Source organism: Hemitrygon akajei, chromosome 10 (assembly GCF_048418815.1).
Source record: "Hemitrygon akajei chromosome 10, sHemAka1.3, whole genome shotgun sequence".
In the NCBI taxonomy this organism is placed as follows: Eukaryota; Metazoa; Chordata; class Chondrichthyes; order Myliobatiformes; family Dasyatidae; genus Hemitrygon; species Hemitrygon akajei.
The window spans coordinates 141,982,455-142,009,931 of NC_133133.1; the positions used below are offsets into that span (position 1 = coordinate 141,982,455).

A 27,477-nucleotide genomic window follows, 5' to 3' on the forward strand; every position below is an offset into this window, starting at 1 on the left:
TTCAACACAAGTTGATGTCACATTAGTTATTTTAAAGTGTAACTAAATCACCTGTGCACATTTAATTTTAATTGAGTGTGGTGAACAGCAATGAGTTTTATCCTGCCAGTGAAGATTAATGTGGGAGCTGTGCATCTGTGGTATCTGCATGTGTTATATTATGGTATCTATTCACGTGGGTTTAGTTATGTATTCATGCTTTGTTCTCGACTTTTTTTTTCCATTTAGTACTGGGGTCTAATCGATGTAATATCTTTCATTGACTGCTCCATTACATTTAATTTCACTTAGTTTCATCACTTCAAGATTATGTTTGCTACTAAAGGATCAGATACATTCTTCTGGAACAATCATTATGGGCGTTGAGGGTGCATCATTAAAGTATAACATCTGCGGGGATTGCCAACAGCAGAAAATTTGTTTGTTTAGAACTGGCTGCCCAAATTAATGTTGCTCACAGAAAACTTTTCAGAAACTTTGAAAATGCACAATGGCCTGGAATTATCTGAATCCTTCTATGATTTTAAATACTGGAGCTTGCAGATTGTGGTTTTCAAAAACAAAAGGGTACTGCAAAACAACAAATTCATGTTGTATGTTAGCTTGACATTTATCTAATTGAGATTGACAGGAGTGTTCTCTGTAACTAACAACAGATTTATCTAGAAAGAATTAGTTTAATTTGCAGAGTGGTGGAGCGAATTGAATAGGACACAAAGCTTTTATCTCCTGAGGTGAGGCCAGGGTTTGAGAGATTTCCGAGTGATCTGGTTCAGAGAGAGGTAAGGAGGGAGGGAGAGTAAGATTAAGATAAAAGGAATACAATTTGTTAAATCTGAAATCCAAGTCGGCTATAGCTCATAAACATGAGGAAAATCTGCAGATTATAGAAACATGGAAAGTGTGCAGCACAATACAGGCCTTTGGCAAACAAAGCTGTGCTGAACATGTCCTTACCTTAGAAATTACCTAGGGTTACCCATAGCACTACTTTTTTTTGAGCTCCATATACCTGTTCAAGAGTCTCTTCAAAGACACTGTTGTATTGGTCTCCACCACTGTCGCTGGCAGCCCATTCCATGCACTCATCACTGCATTTTTAAAAAAACTTGCCCCTGACATCTCTGCTGTACTTACTTACTAGCACCTTAAACCTGCTCTCTCGTGCTAGCCATTTCAGCCCTGGCGAAAAAACCTCTGTCTATCCACATGATCAATGCCTCATCATCCTATACACCTCTATTGGGTCACCTCTCATTCTCTATTGCTCCAAGGAGAAAAGGCCAAGTTCACTCAACCTATTCTCATAAGGCATGCTCCCCAATCCAGGCAACAACCTTGTAAAGCTCCTCTGCCTCCTTTCTATAGTTTACACTTCCTTCCAACCAATTTTCGTAAGGCATGCTCCCAATCCGACCAGAAGTGAGCACAGTACTCCAAGAGGGGTCTGATCAGGGTCCTATATAGCTGTAACATTACCTCTCAGCTCTTAAACTCAATCCCACAATTAATGCATTGTATGCTTTCTTAACCACAGAGTCCACCTGCACAGCAGCTTTGAGAGTCCTATGGTCTTGGACTCCAAGATCCCTCTGATCCTCCACACTGCCAAGAGTCTTACATTAATACCATATTCTGCCATCATATTTGACATACCACAGAACAGGTCCCTGAGGCACACCACTGGTCACCAACCGTCATGCAGAATATGACCCGTCTATAACCACTCTTTGACTTCAGTGGACAAGCCAGTTCTAGATCCACAAAGCAATGTCCCCATGGATCCCATGCCTCCTTACTTTCTCAATAAGACTTGCATGTGGTACCTTGTCAAATGCCTTGCTGAAATCCATAGACAGTACATCTACTGCTCTTCCTTCATCAATGAGTTTACTCACATCCTCAAAAAATTCAGTTAGGCTCTTAAGGCATAACCTGCCCTTGACAAAGCCATGCTGACTATTCCTAATCATATTATGTCTCTCCAAATGTTCATAAATTCTGCCTCTCAGGATCTTCTCCATCAGCTTACCAACCACTGAAGTAAAACTCACTGGTCTATAATTTCCTGGGCTAATCCTACTTCTTTCTTGAATAAGGGAAAAACATCCACAACCCTCCAGTCCTCCGGAACCTCTCCCATCCCCATTGATGATGCAAAGATCATTGCCAGTGGCTCAGCAATCTTGTCCCTCACTTCCCACTGTAGCCTGGGGTACATCTCATCCAGTCCCGGTGACTTATCCAACTTGATGCTTTCCAAAAGCTCCATTACAGCTTCTTTCTTAATATCTACATGCTCAAACTTTCAGTCTGCTGTAAGACATCCCTACAATCACCAAGATCCTTTTCGTAATGAATACTGAAGCAAAGTACTCATTAAGTACCTCTGCTATCTCCTCTGGTTCCATACATACTTTTCCACTGTTACACTTGATTGGTCCTATTCTCTCACATATTTTCCTCTTGCTCTTCACATACTTGTACAATGCCTTGGGATTTTCCTTAATCCTGTCTGCCAAGGCCTTCTCATGGTCCCTTCTGACTCTCTTAATTTCTTTCTTAAGCTCCTTCCTGCTAACCTTAAAATCTTCCAGATCACTATCATTACTTAGTTTATTGACACTTCTGTAAGCTCTTCTTTTCTTGACTAGATTTACAACAGTCTTTGTACACCACAGTTCCTGTACCATACCACCCTTTCCCTGTCTCATTGGAATATATCTATGCAGAGCTCCACGGAAATATCCCCTGAATGTTTGCCACATTTCTTCTGTACATTTACCTGAGAACATCTGTTCCCAATTTATGCTTCCAAGTTCCTGCCTGATAGCCTCATATTTCCCCTTACTCCAATTAAATGTTTTCCTAACTTATCTGTTCCTATCCCTCTCCAATGCTATGGTAAAGGAGATAGAATTGTGATCACTATCTCCAAAATGGTCTCCCACTGAGAGATCTGACACCTGACCAGGTTCATTTCCCAATACCAGATCAAGTGCAGATGCAGAAGATCCAAAGCAACACACATAGAGTACTAGAGGACCTCAACAGGCCTGATAGCATCTATGGAAAAGAATAAACAGTTGATGTTTTGGGCCAAGATGCTTCTTTAGGACTGGAAGCGAAGGGGAGATGTCAAGAGTAAGAAGGTGGGGGAGGGGAGGGATGATGTGTGAAACTGGGGGGGGGGGTGAAGTAAAGAGCTGAGGTTGATTGGTGAAAGAGATAAAGGGCTGGTAATCTGATAGAGGAGAGAAGACCGTGGGAACAAAGGGGAAGGGGTCAGGGTACAGCTCCAGAGGGAGGTGATGGGCAGGTAAGGAGAATATAGTAAGAGAGTGAAACAAGAATAGGGAATGGTGAAGAGGCAATTACCAGAAGTTTGCGAAATCAATGTTCATGCCATCAGGTTGGAGGCTGCCCAAACAGAGTATAACGTGTTGCTCCTCCAATCTGAGTGTAGCCTCATTGCAACAGAAGAGGAGGCCATGAACTGACATTTTGCAGTGGGAACTGGAATTGAAATGGGTGGCTACAAGGAGATCACGCTTTTTTCTGGCAGACTTATCCTTGCAAGGATCAAGTGCCACACTGACCCCTACACTATCTCCCTCACTCCTATTCAGAGCCCCATCAGTCCTTCCAAGTGTGGTGACACTTCAGTTGTGAGTCAGTTGGGATTGCTACTTTTGGGATCCGGTGCTATGGGCTTGGCTTCTTGTATATCACTGAGGAGTGGCGTAGATTGAGAGATTGCTTTGCCACCAGGAAAAGCAGGATCTCTGGGTAGCCATCCATTTTATTTCCACTTCCCATTTTCATTCCAACACGTCAGTCCATGGCCTCCTCTAGTGCTGTGATGAGGCCACACTCAGGTTGGAGGATCCACACCTTATGTTCTTTCTGGGTAGCCACCAAACTGGCAGTCAAGTGAATGGACAATGAGGCACAATAAATCCTGAAGATGGCAGTAATGCAATAAACTCAAGGAAGGAGAAGAAGCCTCCAACCTGATGGCATGAACATTGATTTCTTGAATTTCCAGTAATTGCCCCCCTTCACCATTCCCCCTTCCCATTTCCCCCTCTCACCTTATCTCCTTACCTGCCCATCACCTCCCTTCGGTACTCCTCCTGATGTTAGTCAAGGTCTTGTATCCTCTCCTATCAGATTCCTACCTCTTTATCTTTTTACCAATCAACTTCCCAGCTCTTCAATTCATTATCCCCCCTCTCCTGGTTTCACCTATTACCTGCCACCTTGTACTTCTTCTTCCCCTCCCCCCACCCCCTTATTCCGACTTCTCCACTTCCTTGCCCATCCTGAAGAAGGGTTTTGGCCCGAAATGTCGACTATTTACTCTTTCCATAGATGCTACCTGGCCTGTGTTTCTCCAGCATTTTGTGTGTGTTGCTTCAGATCTACAGCTGAAACTTGCAATTAAAATAAGATCGTTGGAACTGTCTGTTAAGTCAGTTAATCCCCTTATTGAGATTTCGTCTGTTCTGATGCAAATAGCAAATAAAATCTGAAATTACTGCATTTAGCATTGATATCTGAAGACTGCAATACACTCCAATGTTAAAATGATGGGCTCTTCTCCTGTTGTAGCTAGTGAATACATTGCACTGTACACGAAGCAGTGCAGGTTAACTGCAGCTTCGTTGAGACAAACTGTTTGGAGCAAGGTAAAGGAACCAATAAGAAGCAGTAAATGAGGAGATCAGGCAATAGCTGTCAATGGAAAATGTGCATATCGACAATTTGGGTTGAGACCCTGCATCATGACAGAGAGAAGATTGCCAGGATCCAGCAGTTGGAGAAGGGCTGAGAGGTGGTAGATGGAACCAGATGAGATGAAATGATCTGCAGAAAGAATCATCTACAGTTGAGGGTTGGAAAGGTAAACACAGGGAGAAGAAAGCAGGTCAGATTTTCCCTATTCCCTCCGTCTTGATGCAGGATCTAGCGTCTAGATCAGATTTCAAACATCTGTAGTTTTATGAATTTTTGGTAGAAAATGTTACAGCTGAGACTGTGGTTGAAATAGTTAACATCAACTTTGAAAAGAACGATCCTTTTCTTTCGGGGTAGGGTGGAATAAGACAAAAAAACACACATGCTGAGCTGCAGGCTGCGAAACTTTCGGAAAGATGCCCCAGAAGGACAGCACAGTCACCGAGCACTGATGCGTGACTAATGAGTGATAGTGGAGCGAGCGTTCTGATTGGCTGCATACGGACGTAGACGCTATCAGATGTGAGCCAATCAGCGGTGCGCAGTAGCTGTCAGGTGACGTGAAATGGCGGCGTCCTTGGCGTGCTGGCCCAGTGTTTGACCGGGTTTGGTGGGGCATCATTGGGCAATCTGCTCAGACCTCAGCCGAGCACCGTCGCGGGGGGCATCAGCCTTGAGTTAGACGACGGCGCAGTGAGGAGCTTGGGGAAACATGGGGACGGTGCAGGCGCGGGTAAGCGATGACCCCGGGCCAGTGGCCTGGCAGGAATTGCCATTGAGGGGAGCGGTCCCCTACCCTGGTGTCGGTGTACCCTGCCTGCCTGTGTGTTCTCTCTTTCATTAGGCGCTCCCCTCGCACCTGCCTCAGCCTGGCTTACTTCGAATGAGCTTCCTTATTTAAATCAGGAGCGAAATACATTAATTTTAATGTAGTCCCCATGTCCAGCAAATTTGTATTCACCGATTCACTTTTTAGGCACTAGCTGTTGCTGTCCCATCGATAATTGCATTTAAGAAGCAGTTGGTGAACCGATTTCTTGAGCCACTGCAGTTTTTGATGCTAGAGTTCGAAGATTCAGACCCATTGATAATAGTGTGTCGGAGCGGGGGGTGAGGTGGCGGAGTGATTCTGGGAAATGACATTTCATCATTTTGTATGACTTGGATAGTATTTTAAGGTGAGGGTGCACCCGTGATCTTGCTGTCCGTGTTCTGGTTGGTGCTGGTGGCAGCAAGTTTGGGAAATTGTGACAAAACAGCCTTGGAAATAAATGCACTGCATTTTGTAGATAATATAAATAACAGCTACTCTGCAATGATAGTGGAAGGAATGTATGTGATTATTCTGTGTTGCACTCCTTTTAATCCAACTCTGGTCAGTTCTTTTGAATGATCAGGAGCTAAGCTTTTTGGAATATGCTGCCACATCACTGCTCTCATTAGGAAATGATGTATTGGTTTATTATTGTCACATGTACCAACATACAGGGGGAAGCTTGTCTTGCATGCTGTTTTAACAGATCAGATCATTACACAGTACGTAGCTAAAATAAGGTAAAACAATAACAATGAAGAATAAAATGTAAAAGCTATTGAAAGAGTGCATTGCAGGTAAATGATGAAATGCAAGATCATTGTGATTTAACTGAGGATGCAAGAAGTATAGATAGAATCCACAGAGGGGAGGCTGATTCCTGTGACCTGCTGAGATGTGTCCACAGCTCTGCATTTTCTTGCGGTCAAATGTGCAGAACAGTTGCCATGCCAAGACAGGATGCTGTCTATGCTGCATCAATTAAAAACTGGTAAGAGTTGTTGGGGACTTGTTGAATTTCTTTAGTCTCTGGAGGAAATAGAGGCATTGGTGAACATTCTTGTTCCAGTTAAAATTTTCATCCCATCGGGAGGAAAGCAACAAAAGGTCTATGAGAGTTCTGATGAAAGGAGCTGTCTGACTTTCTGAATATTTCCGTCTTTCTTATTTTAATGCAACGCTATTCGGTTCTTTTGAGAGATCAAAGGTTAAGCTTCATTTCTGGGATATGCTGCCATATCACAGCTCTCAATAGCTACCACTGCAGTTGGTCCAGGTAAAAAAATTTTGGGTTTTAATCACTAAAATATTGACAACTACTGACAGCTGTCAAGTTTAATTTCAAATAGTTAAATTTGTTTGAAATTAAATTGAAGTTATTAGTAAACACAGCCAAAAAAAGCAACTGGATTGCTATGAGAGACCCCTTTGGTTCAGGGGCAATGAGAGATGGAAAATGGAAAAAAAAACACAAAATGCTGGCAGAACTCAGCAGGCCAGGCAGCATCTATGGGAGGAGGTAGTGACGACGTTTCGGGCCGAAACCCTTTATCGGGAGTGAAGTAACGTGGGATGGTCGGGGTGGGGGGAGGGATAAAGTAGAGAGCTAGGAAGTGATAGGTTGGAGGAAAATGGGCTGGGGTAAGGTGGAGAATTATGGGAAATAAAAGAGAAAGCAAGGTAGCGCTGGGGGGAGATTATAGTGAGGGGGGGAAAGAGAGAGAAAGAGAACCAGACTAAAATAATAGATAGGGATGGGGGTAAGGGGGGGGGGGCAGGGGTATCAACCGAGGTCTGTGAATTGGATGTTCATGCCGGCAGGTAGGAGGCTACCCAGGCGGGAGATAAGGCATTGCTCCATCAACCTGCATGTGGCCTCATCTTGACGGTAGAGGAGGCCATGGACGGACATGTCGGAGTGGGAGTGGTCTGTGGAATTGAAGTGTGTGGCCACAGGGAGATCCCGCCACTGCTGGAGGACTGAGCGCCGGTGTTCGGCAAAACGGTCTCCCCAATGTATAAATGGCCACATCGGGAGCACCGGATACAGTATATCACCCCAGTTGACTCGCAGGTGAAGTGGTGCCTCACCTGGAAAATGAAAACTAGTTTTTGTCAGTAATGTCTACATCCTACAATTTTGTTTTTTCTTTTTATCACGTTTAGTAAATGAAACAATAAATTTATAGAAATATAGACAGAGGTTCTACAGACAACATAATGACTTAGTAGGCATTTATTTGTGTATCTGGAGTACAAAGGATAGGACTTCAGGATGACTTCCCATTGTTCTCTGGTTATATACATTAAATGTATTTTATTTCAGTCCTGAAGATGGATTTGAATGGTGCTCCATTGCCAGATGAGATGTAGTCACCACATGAGACCAATTTAAAGATTTCCTTTGTTTACAATAGATAGCTATGAAGTATCTGTGAATTCAGCAGAAATACTACTTATTCTTCATTGTTATGATAGAAGAATAGTGTCATTAGTAGCAATGGCATTGTGGAGGAAAATATTGATTTAGTTTGATTGCCACTATGATCTGTTGCTGCAGTACAACATTCTACAGGTGGACTTTGAAGGATTTCTGCTCTCTCATGAAATCTTCTTATGTCTTACCACCAAAGCAATGGATCTTTCTGTTGGCAAGTACAACTGTTTCTAAGGGAATGGGAATGGTCTTCTGTCTCCACACCAGGAAACAAGAAAGACAAAACAATATTATCCCTAAATCTCAGAATTATTTAATGTTTGTTAAATTGGAAGTTTTCTACATGGGTAAAGAAAAGATTAAAGCTTTGTAATGTTATTCTGATCTGTGTAATTGTTGTTATATTCTTAACAGTGTTACCACCACATGGTATATTGCAACTGGATCATTGGAAAGGGCTAGGATTTTCCTGGATCACTGATCCAAGTGCAGTTGTTAAGATTTTGTCATCTGTAAGAGGAAATTGGTAAGGTCAGAAATCGAGAAATTGAAAAATCCTTTTTTAAAATGTTTATTTATCACTTTCTTAAATATATCTTAACGATCCTACCTTCTCCAACCTTGGGAGTAGAGAATTCCAGAGGTTCACTCCTCTATGACAAAAAATTTTATGTATCTCAGTTTTAAATGACTGCCCTCTCATCTTAAAATTGAAATTTACTTTTTCATCTTTTAAAAAATTTTTTTTTATTAGTTTTTCAAAACATTTTACAAAATTAAAAACCCCAAATCCCAATGAGGAGCATTAATACAGTGCAAGATTAAGCATACAATAACAATGTGCTACAAAGGAAGAGAATTTAACAAAAAAGCACCTAAATTAAAGACAAGTGAGCTTAGTGTCCTCCCTAAGCCCCACAACACAAGAAAAAAAACAACAACTCCAGACCAACCACCACACAGTATAAAGAGTATAAGTCCGGACAGTCAAACTCCCAGACTGTGAATACACTTAGCGACAGAGGATAATAATGCCTACTACCAGAAAAAAAAAGGGAGCTGAAAGCAAGGGACCGAAAAGAAGAAAAAAAAAGAAAAAAAAACCCTAGTCAGGAGGAAGGTTATGAAAGTACTCGATAAAAGGTCCCCAGACCTTATGGAACTTTAGATCCGAATTAAGAACTGAATAATGAATTTTTTCGAGGTCCAAGCAGGCCATAATGTCATTAAGCCATTGCGCATGAGTGGGTGGGGCAACATCTCTCCATCTAAGGAGGATCAAGCGTCTCGCCAGGAGAGAGGCAAAGGATAGTATTCGGCATTTGGTCGGACCCAGACATAAATCTGTCTCACCCCAAAAACCGAACAGAGCAATTAAGGGGTTAGGTTCTAGGTGCTGATTCAGAATACTTTTTTCATCTTATTTTCTAGATTCCCATTAATAATTTAGTTAATCTAAGAGCGTTAAGTTGTACATAAATATATTGTGTTTTATCCCATGCACTCTAATTTATTGTTTTGTATTGATTATAAGTTATTTCACAGGGAGAGAATTTGTGTATAGTGTGTGCTTACTTGGAGATAGTGATGATGACCTCAGCAGTTTGCCATCCATGCGCCCCCCCCCCCCCCCCCAATTTGATTGGCTAGTATTTTTTAATAATGCTCCTGTGAACTTAAATCCTGGAAATGTGTTCTGAACCTGACTTTTCTCAGGTTTACCCTGTTTCCAGCTAAGAATTTTGAAGGTTGTCTGGTTTGTTTGGACTTTAGAGAAATCTGTATCTGAATTACAAAATATATGCGTGTCATGTATGTTGCTACCCATGCAAATGTAAATTATTGAAGTATGAGCTTCTGTATTCTTATTTTATGTTTAACTTGTCTACATTTCATGTATAGATTTAGCTATCTTGTAGAGAGATATCTAAATTAAATTTTAGGGGGAATATGAGGGGAAACTTCTTCACTCCAGAGGCTGATGAGAGTATGGAATGAGCTGCCAGCACAAGTAGTACACATGAGCTTGATTTCAATGTTTAAGTGAAGTTTGGATAGCTATGTGGATGGTAGGGGTACAGAGCTATGGTCCCAGTACAGGTCGATGGGAGTAGGTAGATTAAATGGTTTTGGCATGGATTAGATGGGCCGAAGGGCCTGTTTCTGCACTCTACTTTTCTATGACTAATTTTGGGCATGGAGCAATTTGGCGTTTGTTACTATATTTGAGTAAATGGTTATACCTTTATATATGTTGCTCTACTTGTATAGTTTTTTAAACAAACCTTAAATCTACTTCTTTATGCCTGAACTTGTCAGGCATTTTGATGAAAGAATGCTATACTTTGTCCCCACATCCCGTGCTTGATAAATTGTCACTTTGTTGAGCAGCGAGTTTCTTTATCAATCACTTAATAAAAACTTGGTTTGATCCTGTGATTCATCAATCATGAACAGCAGGGGTCAAGGTAGGAGAATTGTTTATAATTCTTACAATGGAATCAATTTGATTTCTGATTTTATGCTGATATTTATTAAATGTCTCTTTCAAATAAAATACAGCAGATTTAAAACAAATGTATATTCTTTTCAGAGCTTGGAACCCCTCCCAGTGACGGGGCCAAATTTGTCACCTCCAATAGATGAAGCAGAAACAGTTGAAGTGGAGCCTGAAACCAAACAGGAAGTCCTGGAAAATAAACAGGTGATTATTTACCACCTTAAAATATGCCCATTTTGATATGATTTTGTTAGCTTCTTTTGAATCAGTTGGTGAAAATACCAAATTCTGTCCCTGTAACCATTTGCAGAAAGGATGTCTGTGATGAAGCATTGGTCATGTACTAATCTTTCTCTCTTATTTCAGATTACTGTTCAGCATGTGCATATTGATGGAATCAGCAGAACTAAGGATGACCTTTTAATATATGAAATAGCTGATGTTTTCAAAGCTAAAAATCTCATTGAAGTAAGTATTTCTGGAAACTTTGGAACTTTGAGCTTTATAAGTTTTTCTCTACGTACTCTACCACAAAATGTTCAGGGGAAGTGATAGAATAGGTAGAGAAAAGCTGTTTTTTCCTTTGGTTGGCCCATCTAGGACTAGATGATATTGATTGAAAATTAAAGCCATGTCTCTAAAGTGTCTTCAAAAATATTTCTGTGTCAGAAGGTGGCATATATTTGGAATTCTCTTCTGTAATCGGGGCATTTATAACTATTAACTGGGAGATGGATGGAATTATGTTAACCAAAGTTATTCTGCTGTAAGGATAAAGGATGAGCATAAGGAATTGAATCACAGATTGACTATGATCTTATTGAAAGGTGACTTAAGAGCCTGTGTGATAAAGTGGCTGCTGAGAAATGTCACCCCATCTTATCTGGTGAGAAGTACCAAATTATGGTTTATAATGTACAGAGAATTCCTGTTAATTGGCTATCAGTTAATGGGGGCTGCAGCTTATTTGGGACAACTCTTAATAGGAGAAAATGGATCAGGGGGTGGGGAAGCTGGAATTCCCTTTGTTTACTCTGCCGCTTAATTGGAAAAGGAGACTTTTGCTGAATAATTTCTAACTAGTGTCAGTTGCTTCTTGTGTGTGGCTTTGGACACTATACCATGCTTCAAGCGACCAGTTTTTCAATAGTATCAGCTCTGCATGCTTCTGTTATGTTATCCATTTGGGCCAATGGACATCGATTCAAAAAAATAAGTGATTTTTGATCATTTTGTTTTTTTTTATTTTGACTTAAAAAAATTGAATCCTTTGCCAAGATGCTATGAAAAGTTTTGACACCAGTCTAATAAATTACCAAATTAAAAGCCATCCACCTAATGCCACTCATCGTCAGCTGGAACTTTATTGTTGGATTATGACACTATTTCATGCAGGAAGGCAATGAAGGCAGCCTGTTAACTGCACTCGGTGTCTATGCTGATCATGTTAATTACAATCAATCAAAAGAACACAGCAGCGTACACTGGATGAATTCCTCTGTCAATAACTATTAGGAACTAATACACAGTTTTATAGTACTGTAGCAATATTGGTAGTGTTCTAATTTGTATTTCAATTAAATACATAATTTGTTACTCAGTTAAAGAGTAGTTCATCTTTTTTTCACACCTTTTTAACTATTTCCATGAAACCTCGGCTAATTGGGACAGCCATTTAATTTAACCAAAATGTACTGGTCCTGATGTGTCCCAATTAATCAAAATCTATTCTATTCCCATTGCATCCAGATATATAATTAGGAGCAAGTGGCATTGGGTTAAGTACCATGTTTTTTCCTGACTGTAGTAAACATTTTGATGATAAAAACACAAAATACTGGAAGCACTTAACAGGTCAGGGAGCATCAGTGGAAAGTAATCCTGAATAAATGCTTCAAATTAAAGATCCTCTGGCAAAATATTTTAATGAATTTACTGACCAGTGTTTCTGATTTGCATGTGCTTTTAGGCAATATAGAATAAAATGATTGCTGTCTGTGCAGTAACTTGAAGATGATGAAATATCAATGAAAGTTGTAGGACATCTGATGTCGATATTTTGAATGGTGTGGGGAGATCCAGTGAATGGCTAATGAAACTTCATTTTATGATGTTGGTTAAAGGGTACAAGAATGAGCTCCATTTTAAAATTCAAATAATTTAAATTCTATTTGGCACTGTAAAAAGGGCATTAATAATGCATCTGTGACAATGTGAGATTGAACCCATGATCTCTTGGCTCACAAGCAAGTGTGCCGGTACTGTAATTGGTCTATTACAGTATGGTAAAACATCAAAATATAACTTTCATATCCTTGGGTTATCCAAAGCCCTTGTCACTGTTTAGTCTCTATTATAATTCAGTAAGTACAACAGATGGTTTACAATGTACTAGTGACCAGATAATATATGATACCAGTGTTGCAACTTGGAATATTTTGCAGCTACCTGAAAATAATCATGGCCTTAATAGAAAGGATGCTATCTGATAGCATTGCTTCATCAGCATAGCACTGTAGTATTAGGAGATATTTTTGTGATCACATTTCTGGAAGGAAACTTTAATTTTTAACCTGTAAGTTTGTGGGTTAATGTTACCCATTGAATCAAACTGACAGATTTATGTACAGTAGCTTAGCTTAGTATTCAGGTTTACGTATCTTAAGTAGCACAGTGGTACCAGCAGTATTAACATTGTGCTTTTGGTATAGGCTATGGCCCAAGCAGTAACGTTTAAAGGAAAATTGGGATTATCTGACTATTGAACAGTTAAGAGTAGTGGGAAAATGCAATACTATTCTTATGTACACTCCTGCAATTATCTTCTAACTTATTGACTCCTATTAAAATTTATATTCTGAATCAAGAGAAAACTGTTACTTCATACTCATTTGGTTCATATTAAATCAAAAATTTTAATTTTGAAGTGGAATTGGATCACATCTAGTGTCTTTAATAATTGCATATAAAATTAAGATGACTAAGGAAACTAATCTGTCTGAGGTTTCTTACACTTTTCTGTCAGTCCCCCTTTTTTTTGTTAGCTAATGTCATCAACTGACCTGACAATATAACATTACCTGCCATATTTATTTTTCACCCAGATAGGCAGCTTACAGTTTTTTTTTGAGTCGATACAATTCTTTACATGTCATCTTGATACAATTGATCCTTACTTTTCCACCTTCTATAGCACTCCCCTCACTTTTCCTTCAAATCCAACCAATTCAGTGAGTGCAAAGCAAATCAAAGTTCTGACTAGTGGGTGGCATAATTGAGTTGAGCTCCATAAAGGTTTAGGTTTTGCTTCACTAGTGGGTTCGGATAAGATACCAGTGGACTATTTTCTTTCCTCAAAAATAAAGGTGATGAAGAAATCTCATGAGGCTCGAGAGCGGTTACTTCGGCTGGGAATTTTCAGAAACGTCGAAGTCCTCATTGACACTGCCCAAGGTAACTTTGAAAATGTTCTGTTTTTTGTCTTCTGTTACCGAGTGGTGATCTATAGTGATTCTCTGGATATTTGAACATTTGCACAAATGAATGTCATGTCTAATAAGGTAATAGATTATGTCCAAGAGAATGTTGTCACCTTGCAAGGTGGTTCTTTAGTTTATTCTGACATGGAGGAATAAGATGAGCTTTCCTTCCCTTTGAGCCACGCCACCCAGCAGTCTCCCAAATTAACCCTAGCCTAATCATGGGATGATTTACAGTGACCAATTAGCCTACCAGCTGGTATGTCTTTAGACTGGGGGAGGAAACTGGAGCACCCAGGGAAAATCCACGCGGTCACGGGGAGAACGTACAAACTCCTTATGTGCAGCAGTGGGAAATGAACCTGTGTTGCCACTATTGTAAAGTGTTGTTCTCACCACTGCACTACCACTTTAGATTGGCAGGAAAATTTTAAAATGTGGAACATCCAAGGCCATTCATGTATACATCACAGACTAGCGCAGGGGCCTGGGAGCAGAACACTCATTCACTTTCTTGACTGGTTCATGGGGAATGATGCAGAATAAAAGCAAGATTAAAGTGAGATCCCTCCCTCTGCCCCCCCCCCCCCACCAACACACAACAGAATGGAAAGAAATGGGCAAAAAACACAGAATATAAAAACCATAAGTCGGAGAAAGTCCCGACTCCATAAATGCAAAAGTCCAATCTATAATGCAGAACCACAGTAACATCCTCTTTCATCATTGAAGAGAGAGAGACACCATATGAAGAGGTCTGCACGCCTGCCATGGGAGGCCAAATAGTAATAGGCCACTCACAGCGATCAAAAGGAAGCGGTCAACGCTGAACTCTTGCTCACCTTCTGCATTCGCCTCAATATCTCGATCTTTCTCAGCACTTAGATTGGTGATTAATGGACGCTTACATCAGATTTTTGATTGGGGAAAGGCTAACTTTGAGGAGATGCGAAAGGATTTAGAAGGAGTGGATTGGGACAATTTGTTTTATGGGAAGGATGTAATAGAGAAATGGAGGTCATTTAAAGGTGAAATTTTGAGGGTACAGAATCTTTATGTTCCTGTTAGGTTGAAAGGAAAGGTTAAAAGTTTGAGAGAACCATGATTTTCAAGGGATATTGGAAACTTGGTTCGGAAAAAGAGGGAGATCTACAATAAATATAGGCAGCATGGAGTAAATGAGGTGCTCCAGGAATATAAAGAATGTAAAAAGAACCTTAAGAAAGAAATTAGAAAAGCTAAAAGAAGATACGAGGTTGCTTTAGCAAGTAAGGTGAAAATAAATTCAAAGGGTTTCTACAGTTATATTAATAGCAAAAGGATAGTGAGGGATAAAATTGGTCCCTTAGAGAATTAGAGTAGATGGCAATGTGCAGAGCCAATAGAGATGCGGGAGGTTTTGAACAATTTGTTTTCTTCGGTATTCACTCAGGTGAAGGATATTGAATTGTATAAAGTAAGGGAAACAAGTAGGGAAGTTACAGAAACTGTGACAATTAAAGAAGAGGAAGTACTGGCGCTTTTAAAGAATATAAAAGTGGATGAGTCTCTGAGTCCTGACAGGATATTCCCTAGGACCTTGAGGGAAGTTAGTGTAGAAATAGAAAGAGCTCTGACAGAAATATTTCAAATGTCATTAGAGACGGGGATGGTGCCGGAGGATTGGCGTATTGCTCATGTGGTTCCATTGTTTAAAAAGGGTTCTAAAAGTAAACTTAGCAATTATAGGCCTGTAAGTTTGACGTCAGTGGTGGGTAATTAATGGAAAGTATTCTTAGAGATGGTATATATAATTATTTGGATAGCCAGGGCCTGATGAGGAACAGTCACATGGATTTGTGCATGGAAGGTCATGTTTGACAAATCTTATTGAATTTTTTTGAAGAGGTTACTAAGAAAGTTGGCGAGGGTAAAGCCGTGGATGTTGTGTATATGGACTTCAGTAAGGCCTTTGACAAGGTATCACACGGAAGGTTAGTTAGGAAGGTTCAATTGTTGGGTATTAATATTGAAGTAGTAAAATGGATTCAATAGTGGCTGGATGGGAGATGCCAGAGAGTAGTGGTGCATAACTGTTTGTCAGGTTGGAGGCCGGTGACTAGTGGTGTGCCTCAGGGATCTGTACTAGGTCCAATGTTGTTTGTCATATACGTTAATGATCTGGATGATGGGGTGGTAAATTGGATTAGTAAGTATGCAGATGATTCTAAGATAGGTGGTGTTGTGGATAATGAAGTAGGTTTTCAAAACTTGCAGAGACATTTAGGCCAGTTAGAAGAGTGGGCTGAAAGATGGCAGATGGAGTTTAATGTTGGTAAGTATGAAGTGCTACATTTTGGTAGGACTAATCAAAATAAGACATACATGGTAAATGGTAGGGCATTGAGGAATGCAGTAGAACAGAGTGATCTAGGAATAATGGTGCACAGTTCCCTGAAGGTGGAATCTCATGTGGACAGGGTGGTGAAGAAAGCTTTTGGTATGCTGGCCTTTATAAATCAGAGCATTGAGTATAGGAGTTGGGATGTAATGTAAGAATTGTACAAGGCATTGGTGAGGCCAAATTTGGAGCATTGTGTACAGTTCTGGTCACCGAATTATAGGAAAGATGTCAACAAAATAGAGAGAGTACAGAGGAGATTTACTAGAATGTTACCCGGGTTTCAGCAGCTAAGTTACTGAGAAAGGTTGAACAAGTTAGGTCTTTATTCTTTGGAGTGTAGAAGGTTGAGGTGGGACTTGATAGAGGTATTTAAAATTATGAGGGGGATAGATAGAGTTGACGTGGATAGGCTTTTTCCATTGAGAGTAGGGGAGATTCACACAAGAGGACACGAGTTAAGGGGCAAAAGTTTAGGGGTAACACGAGGGGGAATTTCTTTACTCAGAGAGTGGTAGCTGTGTGGAACGAGCTTCCAGTGGAAGTGGTAGAGGCAGGTTCGATTTTGTCATTTAAAAAAAAAAATTGGATGGGTATATGGACAGGAAAGGAATGGAGAGTTATGGGCTGAGTGCAGGTCGGTGGGAGTAGGTGAGAGTAAGCGTTTGGCACGGACTAGATGGGCCAAGATGGCCTATTTCCGTGCTGTAATTGTTGTATGGTTATAAATGGAGTCAAACATCGGCTCACATCCACCTTGAAGTTTCTTCGCCTTGAGGCGGTCCATGTACGTGCTCACATCCCAGAATCCTGAAGACAGCAAAGCGCTGGATCACTCAAACAATCTCCAGACTGAAAACTGCAGGCTCTAACAATCGCAGAAACACATTTAAGATGAAAAACAGACGTTAAAACAAGTAAAATGGACATTTTCATAGGCTATCTGAAAGATATCAACCGAGGGAGTGTTGAAAGCTGGTGTTATCTTGGCCAGAGGTCTTTATTGTGCAGGATTGAAATTTGTCAGGTCCATTGATAACAATAAAGATTGATTCTGTTTTGCGTGCAGAAGTCGTGTGTGACGTGCTCTGTTGTGTGCTCTTCCAATTTAATTTCACTCACTTCTGTTTGTAGTCAATGACTTGTTCCTATAGTGATATTTTTTAAAAATTAAGTCACAGCAGCCACTGGCAATGTAAGTGCAGATCCTGGTAATCTGAAATAAAAGCAGAAACTGTTCTGCTTTACAGGCATGTCACTGGAAAGAGAAGGAAAGATGACATTTATGGTAGTAATTTTCTGTCGAACAATGTAGCCGCTTATTTCTCAACAAGAACCATGAGATGACACTCAGTTAATGTATATTCTGACAGTGTAGTTTGATTGATAAATCTTGGCCAGAATGCAAGGGTAATCTCTGATGTGGACCATTTGTCAACCAGCAATTTAACTGGAACTTGAAGTTAGAGTTATGTAGCACAAAAATAGCCATTCATCTTCTCATTCAAGTCCATCAAGATGCCTGTCTAAACTAATGTCTATCCCGCTAAACCTTTCTTGTCTATGTGCTGCCCAAGTGTGCTTTTTTTTATCATTACAGTTAGACCTGCCACTACCACTATCTTGCAGCTTGTTCCTTATACCACCTCACTATGTGTGGAAAAGGTTGCCCCTCATATTTCCTTTAAATCTTTCCACCCTCACCTTACACCTATGTACTTTAGTTTAAGATTGCCTTACCCTGGGAAAAACATTGTGGCTTTCTACCCATAATTTAATAAACTGGAAGTTAAAGAGCATCTGCCATACATACTGTATTCTTATTTTTTTTTTATCTGTACCCGGTAGTTGTCAGCAGTAAATCTGGAATAAAAGGTAGTATTTTGTGATAATTTGAGGTGGGGGGGGGGGGGGGGGGTGGGGGAGGCTGCGCACAGAATCTTGATGGCACAATACTAATTCACTTCCTTGGCTGAATCATGGGAAATTATTCAGGCAAACTGGTTAAAATGAGGCAAGAGATAACACTGTTGAAAAGTTTGATCAATGTGTAAGTTTTGTTCTGATTTTAGAAGTAATTCCACATTTTGCTGATTTAAGTTTAAAATAAATTGAGTGCTCCATCCCTTTTAGTTTATTTTCTAAATAGATTTTGTTGGTTCTAAAGGAGAGGAGGCATTGGCTGATGGATTGGATGTGATCTTTGAGGTGAAGGAAATGAGACGTTTAACTGGAAGCTACAACACTATGGTTGGGAACAATGAAGGAAGCATGGTAAGATGATCTCCATTTAACAAGTATTAACTATGGTTGTGCAACTGCAATTCTGCCTACTGGATTTTTAATTTTTTTTCCCCTCCTAACAGGTTTTGGGTTTGAAACTACCTAATCTGTTTGGGCGAGCAGAGAAGATAACTTTCCAGTTTTCCTATGGGACGAAGGAGACCTCTTATGGCATTTCGTACTTTAAACCAGAGCCTGGCAACTTTGACAGGAAGTAATGCAGTCATACATTTCTTCTCTGCTTGTAAATATCCTTGAAAATTACGATCTTACTGCTTTGGCAGGTGTTGACTGTTTTGAGAGAGAGAGAGAAATTAATGTTGAAAAAGGAAAAAAAAACCAGACTCTTTATTTTTAAAGTTTGAAGTGGGTCAGGGTTAATGATTCACTGAGAACAGCCACTTTTTTTTTTCCAGCCAAAACATTATTTGTTTAGAGAGTGTAGGAAATAGAACCTAAATTAACTATTTTCCAATAAAGCAGGGTAATTTCTCCAGAAAATGCAGTGAGTGTAGGGTACTAACATTAATTGATGTATATAAGACCGTGTTTAATCTTTTGTAACATTGTGGCCATCGAGCATGATTGACAGGGGAGGTATCTAAGCATATTCAATTTAGCTGGCCATAGTAATCTCCCTACATGAAACAGCTGTCTTTCATCCAGGTTTTACTGGACTAGATACAGTGTTCAACTTAGAGTTTGGAAAATTAGCTTTAAGAAAAACTTGTTTTGCACAGAATTTTTCATCAGCAGTGTGTGCACTTGCAGCCCTTCCCAAATTTCATTTTAAAAAGAACTGGGGAATTATAGAATGTAAATCATATAAATGTTGGGCTTTCGAAATAATGCTTGCTGGTAATATGCAAAAGCAACAATAAATTTGGGATGTGTGTAGACGTGTAATTAAAGGGAGAAATGAAGAAGTTGCTGTTGGAAAGATGCAGCTCCGTTGTTAGCCTTGTAAAGAAGCAATCTGGATTTACCCCCTTTTCATGCAGATATGAAATAAATCTGCGTAGAAAGTTAAGTCAGATCTAAGTGCTTTTGTGTAACAATAGGTTTGTCATTAATGCCAATTAATCTCTTGAATGCTGAAAATTATTTTTAAAAAATGTCATTTTTTAGATTTTAGTTATTGATCATTTAGAACAGTCCAATCGTCCATTGCCTGATGAAGAAAGTAAATCACCACAGACTGGCACAGGAATCTATGATCATCTTGGCTTAGAAAATTCAGTTACTTATCAATAGGTGCCACTAAGGTTTCGGGGTTTCTTTTAATGAAAAGGACATAAAACTGGTCTTTGTACAGTTGTGTCCAGATATCATCTCATTGTTAATTCAGTGCGCCTCAGAAATGGCATAAGCTTTTATTTGCACCTTTCCTAGTAAGCTGGCCAGTGAACTTTTTCCATGTGTATTTACTAAACATTGCAGAACAATTTTTACTTAATTGGTCTTGTAGTGAAACTACTTTTTGGTAGTATTGATTGTAATGTCTCGATGCTAATTTATCTTTGCACTTGCGTCTATGGATCTACGTGAGTAGAGTTTATTTTTAACTGTAGGTACTGAAAAATTGGCTTGTAGATTGTTCATGATGTAAGTGAAAAGTGGATCATAGATTGAAATGTATTCTTCTTCTTCAGTTATTCTGTTAACTTGTATAAGGTGACGGGGCAGTTTCCCTGGAGTTCACTTCGTGAGACTGATAGAGGGATCTCAACAGAATACAATGTAAGGATGAAACACCGTTTGGTTAATCCATTTTAAATTGTTAATCTCAACAAAGCTACTTGACATTAAGTGACAATGCTATTGTGTATTTGTAAGGAAGCATGTTTGATATTACTAGCACATCAAATAATCTAATCAGCTAGTTGAGAACATAATGGTATGATTGAATCATCAAAGATAAGAAGATCCTGGCAGAATCTATTAAGAATATGTACTTTACATTTGCTTGTAACTGTATACTTTTGTGGAGTGTTCCATAAAAAGATAGATTTTAGTGTAGAGGAAACTGGGATGGAGCTTGTGCATAAGAGGATTCTTTGAGCTATCAGAAAATTTGAATCCATTTTCTGAACATATCACCTGATCTTCTACTTTGGACCCGGTTTTGAAAAAAAAATCATTCTTTCAGATACATCTAACTCTGATCTTAAGCATAAAAATTTGGAGATAGTATAGGCCATTATGTGGGCAAACTGAGAGGGTTTTTAGAACCAGTGCAGTGTAGAATAGTTGTTCCCCCTGGAGTTGTAATATGGTGTTGTTGATTTATTTATTCCTTATAGTTTCCACTGTGGAAGACCCGTCATAATCTGAAATGGGAAGGAATATGGAGGGAGCTGGGCTCTCTGTCTCGCACAGCATCATTTTGTGTTCGGGAAGAAAGTGGTCATTCACTCAAGTCATCGATTTCGGTAAATTAATGTCTTTATTTTTAGAAGCCAGATGCAGTTGTATGATTTTAGTTGACAGATTTTTTAAAACTTTAATCCAGTTTCATTTTCTAATGTTAATAGTTCTGCTTATTATTTTAGAAACTAACAATTACAAACTGAATATACATTATTTAGAATTCATTTCTGCAGAGAAATTTTAACTAAACCTGTATCACAATGGAATCAAGAGAACTACATTAAAAATTATCGGATCAACTTGTGACTTAAGCAATTTGCTTTAAAAATTATTTTTCTGTTAAACAACTTGTGTTATATTGAAATAACCATTCCATACTGAATTACTTCTGAAGTGATCCTCGAGTAAATATACTTACTGTAGGTGGTATTAAAATAATTGACCAGTCCATCCATGCAGTTGTGACTAATTTGGTTTTGAGGAATACAGTATGGTTTTCATGTTGTATTGTAATTGAATTGTGTTACTTCTTTACAGCACTCAATGACAGTTGATACCCGGAATTCAGCAATCATTCCCAAACGTGGAGCTTTACTTAAGATAAACCAGGTAAAACACAAGTGAATTTAGGAATGATTACATACTACTGAAGGAATAATTAGTTTTAGCTTTGGTTAATTTGGTTAACTAGTCATTTGAAATTTGTGACTTTCATTGTTAATTGTGGTATCTAAGACAATTAGATTGCTACTCCAATACCAGCATGTGTTGTTAGATAAGCAACAGCATTAACAGTTTCCAGTTATATGACAACTTGATGTACCAAATTAATCAAAAGCTATTGTGCAAGGGGATACTTGGGCAGAGACCAAAGGTTTGAGAGAAGAAATAAGTTTTAAAGAGCATTTTAAAGGAAATTGAAGTGATGGAGAAGATCATATCTTGGCAGTGGAAGACACAGCTGTAAGCAGTAGAGCAGTTAAAATCATGGATGAGGAAGAGAAGGAGTTTGATCAGCACAACCTTGGTGAGGCTTAAAGAACTTGAGATAATTGTAGAGACGAGGGTGGGCAAAATTAAAGTGAGATATAAATCCAAAAAAATGTTAAAACAGGAACATAATAAACTTGGAGCCAGTGTAAGTCAACAGATACTGGGATAATGCACATTTGGGTGTGTGTAAAGATTTTAGATGATCTCTGAGGTACAGAGAATAGAATATAGGAAGGTGAGTTGAGTGTCTATTGTAATATTGTCAAAACATGAGGTTGAGTTAGATTTATTTCTCAATGCCAGAGACTCCAAATTATTTGAGGATAAGGCAGAAAAAGCGTTGTGAAATAGATATTCAATCATGATTGCATTGAATGGTGAAGCACTTCCTGAACTTCAGGCTCAGTCCTTATGCTGGGTTGCATTGTATATTACATGTAAATTGTTAAGAGAAATAAATCAATAACAACATAAAGAATTTGAGTAGTTTTGTTGAAAAATAATTCCGTTTTAGCTCTTGATGTGTAACATGTACAGAATGAAGCTTGTTTTATCAAAAAAATGCTAAGCTTGTTGAGGTGCTTCTAAAGATGCTAGCAATATCATTGTTATGTATTTGCATGAAAACTATATTAATTTTGCCTGAGTAAAATAAGTTTCCTTGTCATGACTCACCATTTGTTTATTTTGAACAGGAACTGGCAGGTTACACTGGAGGTGATGTGAAATTTTTGAAGGAGGACTTTGAGCTCCAATTCAACAAGAACCTTTTGTGGGATTGTGTGAGAATTGTTTTCAGTTAAATCATTTGTGTATTACAACAAATAACTTATTTGCCTCACATTGTAAACTTGGATCAGGATTTATTTTTACTGGAGGTGGGAATGCTCTTTCAACGTAGAATTAATCAAGGGGGTGACAATATTGATGGGTTATGAATGAATATCTTTGTTAAATGACGCCTTTCTAAAAGGCAGACATGGAGTGTGAAGTGTTTAAAATAATCATTCATCAAACAAGTAATGTAATGTAGTTTTAAAACAAATTTCTCCTCATTCTATGTTCATGTTGCTGCACTTGGTAAGAATCAACATTTTAGAAATTTAGAAGTCAGTAGCAAAATGTAACTGGTTCAACTGAACAATAGTAGTTTTCTTTGCTTCAAATTTCTGAACATGTTGATTAATAATAGATATACAGTAAATAGATGGCCAATGAAAACATTTATGAACATCCGTCTTAAGTACTTAAATTTGTTCACTGATAGTTAGAGGAACAACATTGAGTTTTAAAAATAATTCAGTCTGTAACAATTTATTGTTGGAAATTGAGCAGTTTATTAATTTCAATTTGAATGAGTGAAGGAAGACCAAATAATTATTCAGCTGTATTCGTTAATACTGTACATATAACATTATATAATTTTGTATATATTTTATTTTTATTACTTCTGTAATATATTCATTATATGTATTAAATAATAGTAAATTAGAATAATTAATTTCATAATAAAATAATATTGACCACAATATGTTTTATTTTTAATGGATTAGGTTCTCTCAGCTTCCCTCTGGGGTGGACTTCTAGTACCAATTGGAGACAAGCCATCTTCTATTGCTGACAGGTGAGTGTTTGAGAAGAGAATTTGTGGAAGAAATTAACTTAATGTCAAGGAACAGAATTTAGTAGAAGCATTTTGGTTTCATTCTTTGATGTTTCAATGTTTGTCTTTGTGAAAAGTCTAGACACGATGCTTCATTGTCCATTTCATTACTAGGTCATTCTGATTAAGAGGTTTGTATCTATTGTATAAGCTCAACCCTGGTCGATGGATTTAGTGGAATCATTTTGTTGAACACCTTCATTGCTTAAAATTGGTGCAATGAAGTTTGAAGGCAAGAGTTCAGGTTCCTTAAACAATCAGAGCGTATAAAGATATTGATCAAGGATAAATCATCAGGCATTGGATTTCATTTGGGATGCAGCAGCAAGAGTAACCATCCGCTCATTTTCTTCCTAATCACTTCTTTTGATTCATATAAATATGCATCAGTCGTAATTTGGGTTAATGATAGGCTGTTCATCGTTCACAATATATGATAATCATCGACAACTTAAAGCAATATACTATAGCTAGCCACCAGATCCCGCAGATGCTGGAAGTCCAGAGCAACACAAACAAAGTGCTGGAAGAACTCAGCAGGTCAGGTAGCATCCAGGAAAATGAACAGATGACATTTTGGGCCAAGTCCTGATGAAGAGTCTTGTGAGAGAAAAATTAAATCCAAGTCTTTTTAAATACATTGGACTGATGTGATTGATGAACTTTGCTTTACTGTGTCCACAGTACGATAGAAGGATTGTGGTAAAGTAGTTAAATAGATCTACTGACTTTATCAAATTATTTTTGTATTCAGATTTTATCTTGGGGGACCAACAACAGTCCGTGGCTTTAGCATGTATAGTATTGGACCACAGAGTGAAGGTATGTGTGAGGTTATGTATTTGCTGGAATTGTGGATGTATCTGGGGATGCAGAATTGAGTTAAGTTATTGGAGTTCAGGCTGTTTTATTGACTTTCAACATATTGAGTGATAAACTTGGTGTTGTAAAAACAGTGTAAAATATTTGTGGTACCCAAAAAATACTGTAATGGAAAAAAATAATACAAATAAAGCAAAGTTGCCCATCTGTCTTCTAAATCACATGTGATTATTTGTGACATATAGAGGCAATGGAAAATTAAATATTTTATTTAGAAAGATTAGAACTATATTGTCATTGCTCAGTACAATGAGATTTTAGTGTTACTTCATTTAGTGCAAAACAACATACTGGCAATTCAATTACTAAAATTACAATGACTAAATTTAAAATAATCTCTGAGTTATTTAGAATGACATCTAAGTTACAAATGAATTAAAAACAAACAACTTTAATGTACAAGGTAAAAATTAGTGATTGTGTTTGTGGGTTTACTAAAAAAATTCATGTATATTGCAGGTTTATGTCAACTTTAATGGGAACATCTGTTGAGGTTCAGGAGTTGAACTAGACTTAACTGTATCGAAGTATGTTATTTAAACAGTGATTTTTCTCTCTCTGTTTCCCCCCTCCACTCCCCTCTCCTCATACAAGGGGACTACCTCGGTGGTGAAACATACTGGGCTGGAGGCCTGCACTTGTATACACCTCTGCCTTTCCGTCCAGGCCAAGGAGGATTTGGAGACCTTTTCCGAACACACTTCTTTTTGAATGCTGGCAATCTTTGTAATCTCAACTATGGTATGGCAGACAATTTTTATTTTTTTTTCGCAGGCACCTGTTCCTATTAAATGATTATAAAACTTGATCAGACTGAATTGCTAAAGCAATTTGTTAACCCACTCCTTTATATATTGTGACATAGAGCAACCAGATCAACATATGGATGTATTTGTTTCTGAGGAAGGAAATATTCTAATATCACAAATACAAGACTCAATTTTTCTAAAGAGCTGTATTGCAAATACAATATAGATTTCTGTTCTTACTGGAAAAGATTAATGGATGAGTTGTATTTAATTTACACACAATATTAGGATTTGGATTCATCGTTATTGTTTTGGAGCAGATTACTCATGATCAGGGGTCTGTGTACTTATTCCCCTGCTCTACTCACTTTATACTTATGACTGAGAGGCTAAGCACAGCTACAATGTCATTTTTAATTTGCTGACGATACTAATGTTGTTGGCCAAATCAAAGGTGGGGTCGTATCATCATTTAGAGGGAGACTGAAAATCACAGCAACCTCTCACTCAATGTCGGCAAGACCAAAGAGCTGATTATGAATTAGAGAATGAGAAAACCAGAGGCCCTTCAACAGATCTCACCGGGGGAATCAGAGGTGGAGGGGGTCAGCTACTCTAAGTTCCTCAGTGTTTTCATTTCAGAGGATCTGTCTTGGGTCCAGCAGCTAAGTGTCATTAGAAAGAAAGCACAGTAGCACCTCTACTTTGAAGTTTGTGAGGATTTGGCATCTCATCTAAAACTTTGACAAACTTCTAAAGATGTGAGTGAAGACTGTCTGGTTGCATCATGGGCTGGTATGGAATCACCAATGCTCTTGAATAGAAAAACCTACAAAAAGTAGTGGATACAACAAAGTCCAACACAAGTAAAGCCCTCCCCACCACAGAGCCATGCTTTCTTCTTGCTGTTGCCATCAGGAAGCAGGTTCAGGAGCCTCAGGACTCACACCAGCAGATTCAGGAACAGTTATTTCCCCTTTAATCAATTCCACTCACCTTAACATTGAACGGTTCCCAAAACCTATGCACTTACTTTCAAGGGCTCTTCATCCCATATTCTCAATATATACTGATTATTTATTCTTATTATTTTGTTTTATTTTTCTTTTTGTATTTGCGGTTTGTTGTTTGTTGCGCGTTGGTTGATTGTCATGGTTGTATTTGGTGATGTATATTTACTTTGATAATAAATTTAATTTGAATTATGAACTTTATAACTCCCTTTAGTGCACCATAATAAAAATTAGTTGGGATTATTATAATTTCAAGGACCTATTCCATAGATAGAATTATATTTAACAATACCAAATTATTTAGTCTTTGCATTGTTTTGATAAAGAAGCAATTGAAAATACATTTTTGTTTCTCTGGATATATTTTACAGGTGATGGTCCCAATGCACATCTGCAGAAGTTGGCTGAATCCATTCGATGGTCATATGGAGCAGGGATTGTATTGAGGCTGGGAAATATCGCCAGACTGGAACTCAACTATTGTATTCCCATGGGGGTGCAGAGTGGCGATAGGCAAGTACAGCTTGCATTTTATCAGTCCTGCAGGCCAAATATTTTGTACAAAGCCAGTTTCTCATTGATGACAAATTGGTCAGGTGTTCCATTTGTGCTTGGTTGAGCTGTGACAAAGTTTATTTGCTGCACACATTTAGTCCATATTTTAAAAAAAATCAATTGCATTGAATATTGCCATATAAATTTATTGCTGTCTATATGTATAGTAAATGTATTTGGCCTGGTTATTGTTAAGTAGGTATCTGAGATGATCACAACCCTCTTAATTTTATGTTTTTTAAATATGTGGCATTTAATGTATAAAAATTATTTCTCAAAATATTAATTTGCAGAATAAAGAATGTGTGCTGGTAGATAAAATTAAAAGAAAAATAAAAACATGATAAGCTTCATCAGTATCTGAAAGATGTCTGAACTACACATTAGCTGTGACTTCCCATTTTCCATAGTTTTATGTAAGGCACAACTGAGATGACATTTTAAGTGAAGCAATCTTACTTTTCTTTCTTACCCTATACAGGATATGTGATGGAGTCCAGTTTGGAGCAGGAATAAGGTTTCTGTGATGCCTTTTAAGAAGATGCAATATGCAGGTTTTCCACTGTTAAAGTTGAATCAGTACTCTATCCAAACTATAATAAAGTTGTTTCTAATTTGA

General features: G+C 38.4%; 1 protein-coding gene across 1 annotated transcript; it reads left to right on the forward strand.

Moving 5' to 3' along the window:
* Positions 1-5,274: 5,274 nt before the first annotated feature.
* samm50l (sorting and assembly machinery component 50 homolog, like) lies at positions 5,275-27,477 on the forward strand. Its single transcript, XM_073059156.1, has 15 exons — positions 5,275-5,473; positions 10,585-10,695; positions 10,858-10,959; positions 13,857-13,944; positions 18,518-18,624; positions 18,717-18,847; positions 20,286-20,373; positions 20,937-21,065; positions 21,541-21,612; positions 22,692-22,778; positions 23,550-23,620; positions 24,414-24,481; positions 25,136-25,282; positions 26,675-26,816; positions 27,340-27,477. The coding sequence occupies exons 1-15, from the start codon at positions 5,453-5,455 to the stop codon at positions 27,383-27,385; spliced, it is 1,410 nt and encodes a 469-aa protein (XP_072915257.1). The 5' UTR covers positions 5,275-5,452; the 3' UTR covers positions 27,386-27,477.

Bases quoted from the DNA above. Each gene is read 5' to 3' on its own strand.
- samm50l (XM_073059156.1), top strand. From the start codon at position 5,453: ATGGGGACGGTGCAGGCGCGG. The intron at 22,779-23,549 runs GTGAGAATTGTT...TTAATGGATTAG, and splicing joins AGAACCTTTTGTGGGATTGT to GTTCTCTCAGCTTCCCTCTG. The intron at 26,817-27,339 runs GCAAGTACAGCT...TACCCTATACAG, and splicing joins GGGGTGCAGAGTGGCGATAG to GATATGTGATGGAGTCCAGT.